Source organism: Pelodiscus sinensis, chromosome 2, assembly GCF_052426305.1.
Source record: "Pelodiscus sinensis isolate ZL-2025 chromosome 2, ASM5242630v1, whole genome shotgun sequence".
In the NCBI taxonomy this organism is placed as follows: domain Eukaryota; kingdom Metazoa; phylum Chordata; order Testudines; family Trionychidae; genus Pelodiscus; species Pelodiscus sinensis.
The window spans coordinates 164,466,657-164,482,517 of NC_143053.1; the positions used below are offsets into that span (position 1 = coordinate 164,466,657).

The 15,861-nt window shown below is 38.7% G+C and overlaps 1 protein-coding gene across 1 annotated transcript in view; it reads right to left on the reverse strand.

Annotated features, from left to right (window-relative positions):
* Nucleotides 1-15,861, reverse strand: part of CNTNAP2 (contactin associated protein 2) — a 1,659,707-nt gene that overhangs the window by 867,209 nt on the left and 776,637 nt on the right. Inside the window, exon 7 of the mRNA XM_075921713.2 lies at nt 4,715-4,858. Coding sequence (XP_075777828.2) covers nt 4,715-4,858 — 144 coding nt within the window. The remainder of the gene's footprint in view (nt 1-4,714; nt 4,859-15,861) is intronic.

Here is a 15,861-nt window from a genome sequence, read left to right on the forward strand (position 1 = left end):
CCCTTACACAGGAATGAGATAACATATTCCTTAATGCTAACTGTGTAATGGATTTTTTGTGGAAGAAGCATATAATTGTAGGTTATAACTCCCTTCATGTTTTTTTGCCAGTTAGCCAACTTGATCTTTTCCCTACTGAGATATTCAACTTAATTTAAACTGGAATATTATTTCTCTCCATGACTGTGCATCATCAGGAAACCACTCTTTTATGTAAAGCCTAGTTCACACAGATTATCTACTGGGCCTGGGCAAAGAGTTAGAACTCATCTGAAGTTTGTCACTATAAAAAGATTCATATTTTTCAAAGAGGAATGGATCTTTTTTGATAGACTGGCTTCAGAATCAATTGCAGAAGCACTCATCCAACACTGAAGTCTGAAAATCAAATATATACTGTGCATTTATGTTGACACTTTTGTTCTTATTGAAAAAATATTAACAATATGCTAGAAAACTAACAGTGGAGCTTCTCAAGTTAGACTGCTTAGGCTTTGCATTATAATCTTTATGCTACATTGTAAATTAGCTTGCAGTTTACATTAATAAGTCAATTTTTCCTACTCAGTTCCAGGCATCACCTCTGCTGGGAAAAGCATTGCTTTTTAAAACCTTTTCCCAATTAACAAAGCAACAAACTGAATACAGAGTTATCAAAAGAGAGGTAATGCAGAACAAGTTGTTTTCCAAGGCTATATTCCCCTGCTAATGTTTTATCAAGCATTGGTTCATTATTTTTCTAAAAATAGATTTTTACTTATCTTTAGGCTTAGCACAATTTTAATAAAAATTACTTCCTTCCTCTTTAGCTTGTGCATTTAGACTGAACCCAGCAGAACAGCAGCAGATGATGTATAAGAGGAACCTGCTGCATTGGTGTGCCAGAGACAGGGGGAAAATGGGGTTCAGCCATGGAGATACCTCCCATCAACACCTTCCAGGCCCAGACTTGTGCAAGAGAGACCCCACATGTGGGCATTAGCATCAATGCAGCATATTTACTCTCTGCCTTACATTGTGGCCTTGGGTAAAGAAACTGAAAGGAGGAGCCAGGCAGAAATTGAAGCCAGAGGAGCAGAGGTGGAAGTAGTTTAAAGGGGACTGAAGGACATGGATATTTCCTATTATTTTGACTTGATCTTCTTTGACCTGTGCTGATTGGCTGATTTTCTTTGACCTTGTCACCTCTTTCTCAGTCTCTTCATCTCAGCCTCAGTCCACACCTTCCCTTCATACTTTCTCCACTTCTTTTCATCATTCCTCTTCCATTCCTTTGTCTATCTATTTAGCCAATTCCTCTGCTCACTTCCTTCCCCACCCCAACAGAAGAACCAACATAAAACTTACTGTTACAACATTGATTAGAGCTGGTTGGGAATTTTCCAACAAAATGGATTTTTGTAAGAAAATGCTGATTTTTTGATGTACCAGTAAAATGAAGCTTCTATTGTGAAGGTGTCTTGGGTCCACGGTGTCATTTTTGGTCAGAGAGAGTTCAACCCCTGAACAGCCAATAACTTGGTGTCTAAGACACACATCTGGCAAGTGGTACACCCAGGCTCAAGTCCCTGCTCTGCCTGATTAGGGATGGTGTTTGAACCTGGTTTGCTAATGTTATGGCTCTAATCTCCATCTAATAGAATCAGTCTCTGCCCAAATCACCATCACAGCTGTTCCTTTTTAAAGTAAATAATTCGATATTTTGGGGCTAGAGAGAGTCAGACTCAGTAAATCCAGTGGCTAGAGCACTCGTGGGAATTTTCCATTCAAGTCCGTGCTCTAATAAATCTTGAATTATTTCTATGAAGTATAACAACTTCACCAGCAGAGCTTGAGAAGGACTTGTTGCAGAATTGTGTGGTGACCATGGCACTCATCTGGGACCACCTGGCTTTTGGATATTTTGAGATGGTGTTCTTTCTCTCTCTTTGAAAAAGAGCTTCGAAGGTCTTAGGGTCATCCTGATACAGAATAGGAAAAATTTTGAAATCTAAAAAGTTTAAATGCGATAGGAAAACAATGTCCCGCCCAACTCTGAACTTTTTGCTTATCTCTCTTTCACCTCTCCTTTTGTCTATCTTGTCTCCTTATATAATAAGATTGTCAGAGATGGGGCTCTCTAGTACTGTGTGTTTATATAGCACCTATACAATGTGACCTCAATCTTAGGTAATTCCTAGACACCACTGGAATGAACATAGTTAACAATAATATCAACAACAAAGCACAATTTTCATGCTAAATCAGGCTGAGGGCTAAGTGCAAAACAGATTTTGCAAGAAACATAAAAATCCATGTTTGTTTAATTAGAACAAAATCGATTTTGTTTTCACAGAGGTGAGCCAGTGTAAGTAATTCTACTGAAAACAAAGGTCACTTCTATTTTTATAGTCATTCTTAGAATTGGAAATCAACAGACTCATCGAATTAAACCAGGCTGCAATAAACTCTTGATGAAGCACTGGTGTGTAGCAACACTACATATGTGGATCTAACTGTAATGTTAAGAGTAATAGAATTTCATACAAAAAGAGGGAGGGGGGACGGATTCTCATCTATTATTGTCCCTATAGTTTTGTACACCCATAAGTTACAGGACTGTTACTGGGTGTTCAGCACTTCTAACAATAGGGCAACTTATCTGAGTACCCAATTAAGGAAAGCACTTGAGTAACATACTTAATTGTGCTCCTATTCACAAAAGCACTTAAGCATGGACTTAAATCTCATTGACTTTAATTGGATTTAAGCACACATATAAATACCCTTCCTTAACAGGAATGCTTTTCTGAATCCAAATCTGGCAAGATTTCTGATACAGTTTGTGTGGCAGAAAACAGAAAATCTTCTTTTCCCAGTAACTCAATATTATATAATGGATTTCACCCTGCAGAACAGGTGATACCAGGCAGAACAGGTATTTTAAAACTCATACACTGAAAGAGTTTCACTCTTGGCACATACATCCTGCTTAATGTCTTTGACATGTTTGAAGAAACATGGTATAGAAATAACAATATTTACTATTTATTTAATACCGTATTTTCCGGCATATGAGACGACTTTTTATGCTAAAAAACATCCCCCAAAAAACGGGGGTCGTCTTATACGCCGGGTATACAGGCAGTCCCCGACTTCCAGGTACTAACGGGGCTTTTCTCGCCCTGGAGGACACGGACTGCGGGACCTCGCAGTCCCGCCGCCCATGTACTCCGGGGCGAGAAAAGTTGCTCCGCGTCTCCCTGGTCTGCAGACCAGGAAGACGCGGAGCAAAGCCGCGGAGGGGCTCTGGCAGCGGGGCAGCCCAGACACTGCCGGCGTCCTCAGAGGGTTTGCTCCCGGTGTCCCTGGTCTGCTGGAGATGGTCCCCAGCAGACCAGAGGCACCGGGAGCAAAGCCGAAGCGGCGGCGGGGTGCCGTGCTTCTGAGGCTTTGCTCTGGCAAAGCCTCAGAGGCGTGGGACCCCGCCACGGCTGCAGCTTTGCTCCCGGTGCCCCTGGTCTGCTGGGGACCGTCTCCAGCAGACCAGGGACACCAGGAGCAAAGTCAGGGAGGCGGAGGGGAGCTGGGGCGCTGCCAGTTGGCCTCTTAAGGGGGGGTAGTCTTATAAGGTGAGTATAAGACGAAAACCTATTTTTTAACTAGAAAATTAGGGGGTCGTCTTATACGCCCAGTCGCCTTATACGCCGGAAAATACGGTACTATTACTGTTAAAGTTTATCATTTTTCAAAGTTTTAAAGATATGAATCAGAAAATTCAAAATTTTCATTCCTGCAGTCATGATCAGTCAGCCATATTTCTCAGTTTATATTAGAGCATTAATATTAATGCCATATATAGTAAGTAAAAATTAAGTAGGAATTTTGTACAGTTTATCACCACAACATATATATGTGTAAAATACATAATGATGTGAGGTTATATAAAGATATTATCGGCATGTGTTTGTGATGATTGTAATGTGCATGAAGGGGGAAGCCATGAATGACTTAGGCAAGTCTTCCTGGACTCATGATGGTAAACATTTATTCTGCACTATAACACTATATATTTCATATGTGCCACATATATTACAGAACAGCTATCTTGGGATTTTTTTAGAGAGTTAAAATATGAATAGGACTAATTCTTGGATTCCTTTTCCAGCAAATTCACAGGATTTTATTATAATGAGTACCACTGTGGAGGTCATAGAAGGGGTACAAGATGAAATTAAGAAAATGTAAACTACCTCCAAGATAGCTTTTCTATGTATAAAAAAATCATGATTTTGAAGTCTGATATTTTGGGACATTCTGAGGTTAAAGGCCAATTCTGAGTTAAGTGTAGAATCTCTTCTTTCCAATGGTGTCACAACTACTAACCCTGTGGAGACATGAGATCTTAGACTTTAAAGCCATAACACATTTACATGTAGGAAAGTTATCACTGGATTAGAAATGAATGTAATCCCCTAGGCAGGCATAATTGAAGAAGAAAAGGAGTATTCTATTATTTTTTAAGTGGTGGCTGTCTGACGCTACACAATGTTGGTATAAGACTCACAAGATAGCTCAGGAGTAAAACAAGGTGCTCATAAGTACGTGCTAAACTGTGCAGGTATGTGAGAAAAGTTATATCATGTTACTGCAATATATCACATAGATGCATACAAAGGCATATCTATGCTCCTTTACTTGTCAGAAGTTTAGATGATCATGAAAAAGTTCTCACCACATTAGATGGTTCCAGCTTCTTCCTCTTGGCAAGGTCTGTGATATTATTACCATTGTAATTGATGCTTTCCATACAGCCTTTGAAGTTTTTCCTACTATTTGAACTTGGCTTCCCAGAAAAAGGCATGCCACCAAAGGTTATCTTTGAAAACAAACAAAAGACTGTAGATAGTAACTGGAGGGAAATGTATTAGATTTTTTAAACAAATATGCTGTAGATGTATTTGCTTTCCCGAGCATTCATACACATCAAATGAGATAGTTGGCACTACTCTCTACCCAAAGAGAAAATTTAAATAAGCACTGGAAATAAATGGAAGAAAGCTCATTTTGATGTTGTAATTGCAAATATTCACTTTGGAGACCAACATTCATCCCTATATGGAACAGAAGCATACCATGTGACCTTTCAGCTCATTCTATAGAGCTCACAATGGCTCTCTCTCTCTCAAACGCTATTGAACAAGAAATACGTTCAATGAATGAATGAATTGAAAGAACTTATATCCATCACAGAAACATTCTAAACAAGGTGAGGGAGACAGTAAAATTATATATTGAAACACTCTAATATGACCGTCTCTGGTCTGGCAACATTAGTGGTCTGGCATGACTTTAAGTAGTTGGATGCCCACTTATCATGGATGTGGCCAAGTTTCCTGCAGTTCCATTAAGTTTATTTACAGCCACCAGTCCTAACTATCAGTATTCTGCGCTTTAATAACAATGGGTGTGTCTAGACTACATGGCTCCGTTGACGGAGCCATATAAAATAGTTTACTCGACATAGTCAATGAAGCGGGGATTTAAATAATCCCCACTTCATTAAAATAAAAATGGCCACCACGCTGCGCCGACAACCAGCTCATCTGGCACAGCGCGGCATTCTAGATGTGGTACGATCAACAAGGGAAGACTTTGTCAACACTCCTGTAAACCTCATTTCACGAGGCTAATTATTACCAATTATTACAAGGGAAGACTTTGTCGACCGCTCCTGTAAACCTCGTTTCATGAGGCTTACAGGAGCAGTTGACAAAGGCTTCCCTTGTTGACTGTGCTGCATCTAGACTGCCGCGCTGTGCTGGATCAGCTGATTGTTGGCACAGCGCGATGGCCATTTTTATTTTAATGAAGCGGTGATTATTTAAATCCCCACTTCTTTGACTATGTTGAGTAAACTACTTTACATGGCTCACCCAATGAGTGGTCCTGTGGTACCTTAGACACTAACCAAAATACATAGAATCATGAGCTTTTGTGGGCAAAACCCATTGTTATGTAGCTCTAATTTACCCACAGATAAAAGTCCAGTAAGCAGTGGAAGTGTTGGTGATGCTGCTACACAATATTGACCTCCCATGGTTTGGCAAATTCTCTGGTTCGGCACCAGTTGGGTTCCAACTGTGTTCATTAGACAGGTTTAACATGTATTTATTTGAAATCATTCACTCACCTCTATTGCTGGTTCATTTGAATAAATCAAATAAACCTAAACACAAACAGCACACGATCCTAATGACTACTTATTGAGAAAAAGATCTGGTAAGAAGAGGGATTAGGACAGTTTTGTACTGGTTTACTGGGATACTTGAAGGAAGTTCAAAGGTGGATCTTCTGGATTTTTTTTTTTTTTTTTGTCTCTCTGGGTCCCAGAGATAGGGAGAAAGGCAATAATGAAGAACATCTGAGTTTTCTATCTCTCTGGGTCCCATAACTGGGGATAGGTGAAAATTTCAACCAGCTTTAACATATGTAACCCTGCTGATTTGCATCTTGTTGCCTGGCGTAACAGAGTAATATTGCAGAATGTTTGTTTATTGTTTGTTTATATGATTAATTTCTTCCACAAGGTCACACAGCTAGTCAATATCTGAGCTTGCAGAACAACACAAGAGCATTATGCAGTTCATTCTGTTGTCCGCCATTGGGGAGAATTACCTTGCACTAGTGACAAACTGCCCGCCTTTCTTTGGACAGCTCAGAGTAGGGGGAGATATAAGAGAGGAGTTTCTGTGATACCAGATTTAATACTGTGAACCAGCTGCTGAGAATTAAGGTGAGGGTGAAAACTCCGGGAAGAGGGAGTACCACATTTCTGTAATTAGGTCATGCATATAGTGGGTTTGTTCGAGGTTTTTTACATTGTATTTCATAGCCTAGAAAATCAACTTATTGCAGCATGTTACAAATGTTCATCTCTTCACTCTGTCAATCAATAGGCTATATAGATTACTAGCTAATTATAGGTCTTGCCAAAATGGTTGGAAGTGAATGAATGCTACATGTTTACATTAATACTTTACAACCTGAAGGTGAGAAAAAGGCTGCCAGAGATTGCTGTCTGCAGTCTTTCCTTGGTATTTATATTAAGCAGCCAATAATGTATGTGTGTATATGTATGTGTGTGTGTGTGTATGTATGTGTGTGTACACACCAAAAATGGAGCCAATAAAATACCAATGTATACTCCTTCCCAATTTTGCTCAAACAAAATTCTTACACACTGCCTGACATTCTTACATTCTGCTTTTGCCAGAAATAAGCTTTCAAATATAATTCATTGTCAATTCCACTGGTTATTATTGAGAGAATTAAAAGGGAACACAAGAGGAACATTATTTTTTTTAGAATACTTTCAACATATCATTTTCCATCTGAAAGAGGAGAAGATCCTTGAGTTAGTATTTAAAAGAAGAACTAAAGCCCATTGGATGCACTGCATTTGGAAATCAAAGGTTTTAAAAATTGCCCGCACAGGCTCCTTCATCTAGTTGTGTGGCATTGTCCTTGACTGATGACTAAGCTCTGTTGACTTCAATGAGAGGACAGCAGTTTTCACCAACTAGGGATCAGATCTTTGCTGCAACACATTCTTTGGTAAGCAAGTGTTTATGCACTTGAAAAAAGGCAGTGAATTGGAAAAGGAAAAGATTGTGAAGAAAAGTGAAGGAAAAAGGAAACAACCACATACCATAACAAACATTAAGTCCAGAGGGACTGATAGGATTTTTTTCGCATTAAAAGTGTAATCAGAAATAGTGCCAATTTCTCTGACTTGCTAATCTCTTCTGAAAGAGATAAACCTAAAACCATAATTTCTCTATTTGAAATGTAAGTTTGATTCTCTAAGCTCTCTCATCTATGATTAGTTTATTGTAAGGGCAGCATATTTGAATGTAGGGTATGACAACCAGGCACTAAAAAGACAATGTTAATTGAGAGGAAAGGAGATAGACAGTTCAGGGCTAGCCATTGACATTTATATGAACTGCTGAAACAAATTCAGAGCATATTCTCCCTTTGATGTATTTGTGTAACCTCCATCACAGATGAGGAGCTTCTTACATACATTGAAAGTGGAAAATAACTGAACAGGATTTCTACTGGGGAACTATGCCCTACTCGTTAGAGAGGACAGAGAATCAAGCCTCAGATCTATATTGTAATTAAACACCCATAGCTGGCTTGTGCCAGATGATTTGGGCTTATGGGTCTCAGGCTCCAGGGTTGTTTAATTGTGATGCAGATGTTCAGGCTCAGGGTGGACCCATGTTTTCAGACCCTCCACTCTGTCAAAGTCCCACTAGGCCAATTCCAGTTTGAGCCTGAATGTCTACACAGCAATTAAACATCAGCCACAGTCAGCTAACACAGGACAACCACATTAGAGTCTATTCCTGTTTTTGGGAGCAAGTGTATTTTAGTTGCAGATCAAGGCACTGCGGGTCAGAGTTATTCCCATCTGGCAATTCATTTAACCTGTGCTTTCAGTTTACCTGTGTGAAAGATAATTTTAATAATACCTGCCTCTTCAGGTTGTTGTGAGGTGTAATTCAAAGGTTTAATAGTATTAAAGTCTTAATGGTAAGCATAAGAGCTGGACAAGTACTGAAAAAAGGCATTTGTGAACATTCATTTGAAGGAAGCCACCAATTTACTTCAATGGTATTTGCAACCCTTTTAAGCAATTTCTCCAAATGTTCACATGAATATATTTCACTCAACAGAAATTTCATAAAAAGATCCTCTCAGAAATATTTATTCAAATATAGGTTCAAGCAAGGTTCATGACTGAAGTAGTAGGAGAAAGTAGTTTGAGACATTGAGGCTAATGGCAATTGGGACAAATTACACCATGGTTTTACAAAAGGTAGATCATGCCAAACCAACCTGATCTCCTTTTTTGAGAAAGTAACAGATTTTTTAGATAAGGGAAATGCAGTGGATCTAATGTACCTCGACCTTAGTAAGGCATTTGATACAGTACCACATGGGGAATTATTGGTTAAATTGGAAAAGATAGGGATTAATATGAAAGTTGAGAGGTGGATAAGCAACTGGTTAAAGGGGAGACTACAGCGGGTCATATTGAAAGGTGAACTGTCGGGTTGGAGGAAGGTTACTAGCAGAGTTCCTCAGGGATCAGTTTTGGGGCCAATTTTATTTAATCTTTTTATTGCTAATCTTGGCACCAAAAGTGGAAGTGTCCTAATAAAATTTTCAGATGACACAAAGTTGGGAGCTATTGCCAATTCAGAAAATGATCGGGATATCATACAGGAAGATCTGGATGATCTTGTACATTGGAGTGATAGCAATAGGATGAAATTTAATAGTGAGAAGTGTAAGGTTATGCATTTAGGGATTAATAACAAGAATTTTAAGCTGGGGACACATCAGTAGGAAGTAACGGAGGAGGAGAAGGACCTCGGAGTCCTGGTTGATTATAAAATGACTATGACATTGTGACATGGCCGTGAAAAAGGCTAATACAATCTTGGGATGTATTAGGCGAGGTATTTCCAGTAGGGATAAGGAGGTGTTAGTGCCATTATACAAGGCACTGGTGAGACCCCATTTGGAATACTGTGTGCAGTTCTGGTCTCCCATGTTTAAGAAGGATGAATTCAAACTGGAACAGGTACAAAGAAAGGCCACTAGGATGATCCGAGGAATGGAAAACCTGTCTTATGAAAGGAGACTCAAGGAGCTTGGCTTGTTTACCTTAATCAAAAGAAGGCTGAGGGGGGACATGATTGCACTTTTAAAATATATTAGAGGGATAAATACCAGGGAGGGAGAGGAATTATTTAAGCTTAATACCAATGTGGACACAAGAACAAATGGATATAAGCTGGCTAGTAGGAAGTTTAGACTTGAGATTAGACGAAGGTTTCTAACCATTAGAGGAGTGAGGTTCTGGAACGGCCTTCCAAGGGAAGTAGTGGGGGCAAAAGATCTATCTGGTTTCAAGATTAAACTAGATGGGTTTATGAAGGGGATGGTTTGATGAGATAACATGATCTTGGTAACTAATTGACCATTCATTATCAGTGGGAATAGGTCAATGGAGGGATGATAGGAGTTACTATAGAGAATTTTCTGGGTGTCTGGCTGATGAGTCTTGCCCACATGCTCAGGGTTTAGCTGATCGCCATATTTGGGGTCGGGAAGGAATTTTCCTCCAGGGTAGATTGGCAGAGGCCCTGGAGGTTTTTCGCCTTCCTCTGTAGCATGGGGTACAGATCACAGCTAGAGGATTCTCTGCATCTTGGGGTCTTCAAAGTATTTGAGGGCTTCAATATCTGAGATATAAGTGAGAGGATTATTCTGGGAGGGGTGGGTGAGATTCTGTGGCCTGCACTGTGCAGGGGGTCATACTAGATGATCATAATGGTCCCTTCTGACCTTAAAGTCTATAAGTCTATGAGTCTAAGTATTTGTCCTACTTTTTATAAATGTCAGAAGCAATTCTGTATGACTCAGAAAACCAATGAAATACTACAAATAACTAACAACAAACAGTGAATTGACAAATATACCCTCAGGCTGTGTCTACACTGGCACCCTTTTCAGTAAAAGGGATGCTAATGAGACCATTCGGAATTGCAAATGCCGCGGGGGATTTAAATATCGGGGTTTTGCCGGAGAAAAGTGCCAGTCTAGACAGAATCTTGTGGAAAATAAGCCCTACTTGAAAGTAGGAATAAGGGATCTTCCTGAAAAGGGCTTATTTTCCACAAGATCCCGTCTAGACTGGCGCTTTCCCTGAGCCGGAAAAAAGCAGCAGCCATGTTCATGCAAATGCCGCGGGGGATATTTAAATCCCCCGCGGCATTTGCAATTCGGAAGTGTCTCATTAGCATCCCTTTTACGGAAAAGGGTGCCAGTGTAGACACAGCCTCAGAGTACAGGGCTCACAAACAACCTATGAGCTTCATCTACTAGTTTAGGTCTAGGACAATGAACACATTTGTGACAATACAAGTAATCAAATAGAAACATGAGATAATTTAATCTATGACATTGCTTGCTATAAATTCTTCATTCACTTATGATGATGATGATTACATTTACTGTTGAATTCAGAAGTGAAACACATTTCTCTCTACTTCTTGCTTTCCCATTGTCCCTTGTGGAGAATACATTGATTGGTGAGCAAGCTTTTAAGAGGTGCAGTGTCAGGGCCTATATTAGTAATACAGTTCTACATGGCATCCTTTGCGAAAACATAAAATCAGTAAGGGTGCACCTACACAGCAGGGCTTAACTCGAAATAAGCTATGCAAATTGAGCTATATCAATTGAGTGGCTTATTTCAAAATAGCTTATTTCAAAATTGGGAGCATGTACACAGCACTTATTTAGAAATAGAGTGCTCTTCCCCTGACTTCTCTTACTCCTCATACAATGAGGTTTACAGGAGTCAGAGTATGAAGTCCTCCAGCTTGACAATATTTCATCATTATTTTGAAATAACTCCCTGCTGTGTAGACGTGCACTAAGTTATTTCAAAATAACACTAGTTATTTTGAAATAATGTTTCTGTGTAGACATACCCTAAGTTAAACCAATCTATTTCTGTTCTTGAATGCCAGCCTTCTAGTTCGGGAGCATGATGGTCACGTGGAATGAGATAACACAGTTGTTTTATTTTTATTTTTTGCATTTTGCAATTAAGGAACATATATTGATTTTCATAATATATTAAAAGGGTCAGCAGAATCTCCAAATATTGAAAGACATTCTTTTAAAATGCCCACAGACATTACTTGTGCAAGAATACAAGCACTATCACCCCAATAAAATAAATGCTTGAGAAAAAAGATGAATCTTACAGCAGGCAGTAAAGTCTGGCAGACTTGGGATCTAGTAGATAAATGTGGGAAGTGAGCTTCAAAACAATAGAACTACAGAGATCTGAAGAAAACTGAACAGGCTCTACGAACTAAAATCACTGATTATAATAAATACTATAAAATGTAGCAGAGAAGCTAAAGTTCATAGACTCATAGAAATGTAGGGCTGGAAGGGACCTGTGGAGGTTATCAAGACTAGCTTACTATGCTCAAGTAAACATAGCTTATACTTGACAGGTGTTTGTTCTATTTATTCTTAAAATTTTCCAAATTTTCTAACCTCCCTTGCCTATGCTAGAGGTTAACTAACCTTACTATTAGAAAGTTCTAATTCCAAACCTAAATATTCCTCTCTATATATTAAACCCAATACTTCTTGTCCTCCCCTCAGTGGACATGGAGTATAATTTATCACAGTCCTGTTTATAACAGCTCTTAATATATTTTAAGGTTACTATCAGGTTCTTTCCTCAAGTCCAACGTGCCCAGTTGTTTTAACCTACCCTCATAGGTCAGGTATTATCATTTTTGTTGATCTCTGGGCTGTCTCCAGAACTGAACACAATGCTCCAGCTAAGACCTCAGTGGAAAGTATCCCAGGTAAGTATACCTCCTCTGCCTTACATACAACACATTGATAATAAACCCCAGCATAATATTAGTTTTTTTCATAATTGCTTCACATTGCTGACTCATATTCAATTTGTCACCCATTATAATTTCCAGAACCCTTTCAGCAGTAATATCACTGAGCCATTTTGTATATTTTTCCTTCTTAAATGAAGTACTTTGCACTTACTTTCATCTTATAGAATTCAGAAAAATTCTCCAATTAGTCAAAGCTGTTTTGAATTCTAACCTTTCCTCCAAAGTTCTTGCAACTCACCTCCTCTCCTCCCCCCCCCCCCACTCTTCCCCAAGTCTGGTGTCATCCTAATATGTTACAAGCATACAGTTTTACAAATCATTAAAGAGAGAAGTTTCAGTAATAAAGCAAATGTCAGTTTTGTAACCTTTTGAGCTCTCTAACCTTCCATTATGTGTGAAAGAGATCAGAAAGATTCTTGTGATTCACCATGATCACACTTAGGAGTAATTAGAATACAGGTTGTGTTAGAAAGAAAATATGATGAATGATTCAAAGTTTGTACTAGGAGAAGCTTTGTATTGGAAGTAAAATTATACCTTTTGTATGGACAATTGTATCCCTTTTTCTGATATGTGAAACAATTGTGTAGTTCCTGGGGAGGGGGAGTGAATGAGTTTGAAACTGCTGGGCCTACAAGTTGTTATCTCTCCAAACAACCACATTCCAGAGTCCAGATGGTGGCAGATGGGGGAGAAGAAGCAGGAAGACTCAGGGGTGCCAAGCTGCCATCAGTTGGGACCAATATAAGACAGACTTGTGCAGGACATTATAGACAGAGTGTTAAGGGCAAGGATCCCTTTACAAACAAGACAACTTTGAAATAACACTGGGAAGGAAGCACCAACATACTTATGTCAGAGTAAAGAATAACTCCCAGATAAACAGATGCTAAACAGAATGGATGGTGATTGATTAAAAACTGATGTAGAAAAATGTATAGACCTGATTGTTAAAAAAGTCTTATAAAAGATGGGGTGCCTTGCATTAATCTCTGGGTCTCATCTTGTCAAGATTGGAGCATCGGTCTGGACTGAGAGAAGCCCCTACTTCTCCCCTCGCATTTGACTCCCCCGAACATTGATTTAATGTGAGCAACAGACTGTTAACTTTAAACAAAAGCAAGATGGGGCTTGTTAGTTTGTTTGTATATAAGTGTATGGATGTCTGTGTGATCAGGTTCAATCGCTTTTCCATTTACTTCAACAGTGGCATTTAATAAAAACAATGTAAGTATAACCTGGGTTGGTTGTAAGTGAAAATAAGGCAACAGTAACAGAACCAGAAATGACCCTATATGACTCCATAGGATGCACCTCTACCAGTTTGACAATGAACCATTTATATCTACTCTTTGAATATAGTTTTCCAACTGATGCCTCTGCCTAAAAGTAATTTTATCTAGACTGAATTTCCCTAATATGTTTATGAGAATGGCATGTAGGACTGTGTTGAAAGCCTTACTAAAATCAAAATATAACTATTCTACTGCTTCTCTCTTGTCAAAGAAGGAAATTAGGTGGGTTTGGCATGGTTTGTTCTCAACAAATCCATGCCAACTCTTCCTTATAACCCAGCTATACTCTAGTTTATAAACTGATTGTTTAATGAATTGTTCCTTTATTTTTCCAGGTATCTAAGTTAGTCTAATTGAGCTGTAATTCTCTGGATCTTCTTTGTTCCCTCTTTTGAAGATAAGTAGCATATATCCCTTGCTCTAGTCACTTCACCTGTCCTCCATGAGTTCTTAAAGATAATTCCTACCAGTTCTGAGACTGGTTCAGCTAGTTCCTTATATATTCTAGGAATTTTATCAGGTCTTGCCAACTTGAACTCATCTAAATATTCTTTAACTTGTTACTTTCATCCCCCTTGTTGTTCATGTTAATTGTATTGAGTATCTGTCACCATTAACCTTTATGGTGAAGACTGAAACAAAATAGGTATTAATACCATTAGCCTTCTTGACGTCATCAGTTATTAACTTGCCTTCCCAAATAAACCTACAGTTTCCTTTATTTTCTCCTGTTTCTAATGTATTTATAGCACCTCTTTCTATCACCTTTTCTGTCCCTTGCTAGGTGCAGCTAATTTTGTTTTAGCCTTTATGATTTTGTTCCTACATACCTTTGCTGTTCTTTGGTACTTATCCTTAACTATGTGTCCTTGTTTCCACTTTTTATAGGATTTTTTTTAAATTTACAGGCCATTAAAGAGCTCCTGATTTAGATATACTAAACTTTTACTATTCTTCCTATCTTTCCTTTGCACCAGAATATTTTCTCCTTGATAAACTTTATTCTCTTAGATTTTTTTCCCCCGGGATCTTACCTACCAGTTCCCTGAGTTTGTTAAAGTCTGCTTCTTTGAAGCCCATCATCCTTATTCAGCTGCTTTCACTCCTTCCCTTACTTAGACTCACATAGTCCATCATTTTATGATCAATTTCACACAAATTGTTTTCTGTCTTCAGATTTGTCACTAATTCTTCCCTGTTGGTCAGAATCAAGTCTAAAACAGCTGTTCCTCTGGTTACTACTTCCGCTTTCTGAAGCAAAAAAAAGTCATCTTTGATACATTCCAAGGATTTACTGGACATTTTGGGTGCATCTACACTGCACCTGTAGCTCAATTAAGCTACTCAATTTGAGCTCCACTAATTCCATAGCTTATTTTGAGTCTATCTCAAAATAGGTTATTTTAAAATTTGTCACTTTCTACACAGCACTAATTTCAAAATAAATTGCTTTTCCAAAATGTCCCTAACTCCTTGTGGAATGAGGTTTACAGGGATGTCAGAATAGTGAGCCCGTTATATTTCAAAATAACAGGTGTGCTCAAAAGATGCAGAATAGCTATTTTAGGATACCTCCGGTATCCTGAAATAGCACTGCTGTGAAGACATAGCCTTTGTGATTTGCCATATTACTTGCCCAGCAGAGCTCTGAATAATTAAATTCTCCCATGTCTGTGAGGTCTTGTGTTTTGAATATTTCCGTATTAATTTCAGAAATTCCTCATCCACCTCTTGTCCCTGATTTGGTGGTCAATAGTAGATCTCCTACCAATACATCATATCTATTTCCCCCTTTTATCTTTACTCAGAGACTTTCAACTGGTCACCTCTTTCTGGACCTCAGATCCAATGTATGTATTCTTGATGGACAATACACCACCATCTACTTTTTTTCTCCTGCCTATTCTGCCTGACGAAGCTGTATCCCTTTATGCCAATAAAGATTTATCCTACATAATCTCTGTGATGCATATTCAGTCATAATTAATATATATACTAATACTTCCTGTTTATTCTCCATACATCTTGCACTGGTGTATGGACATCAAAATTATATTGCC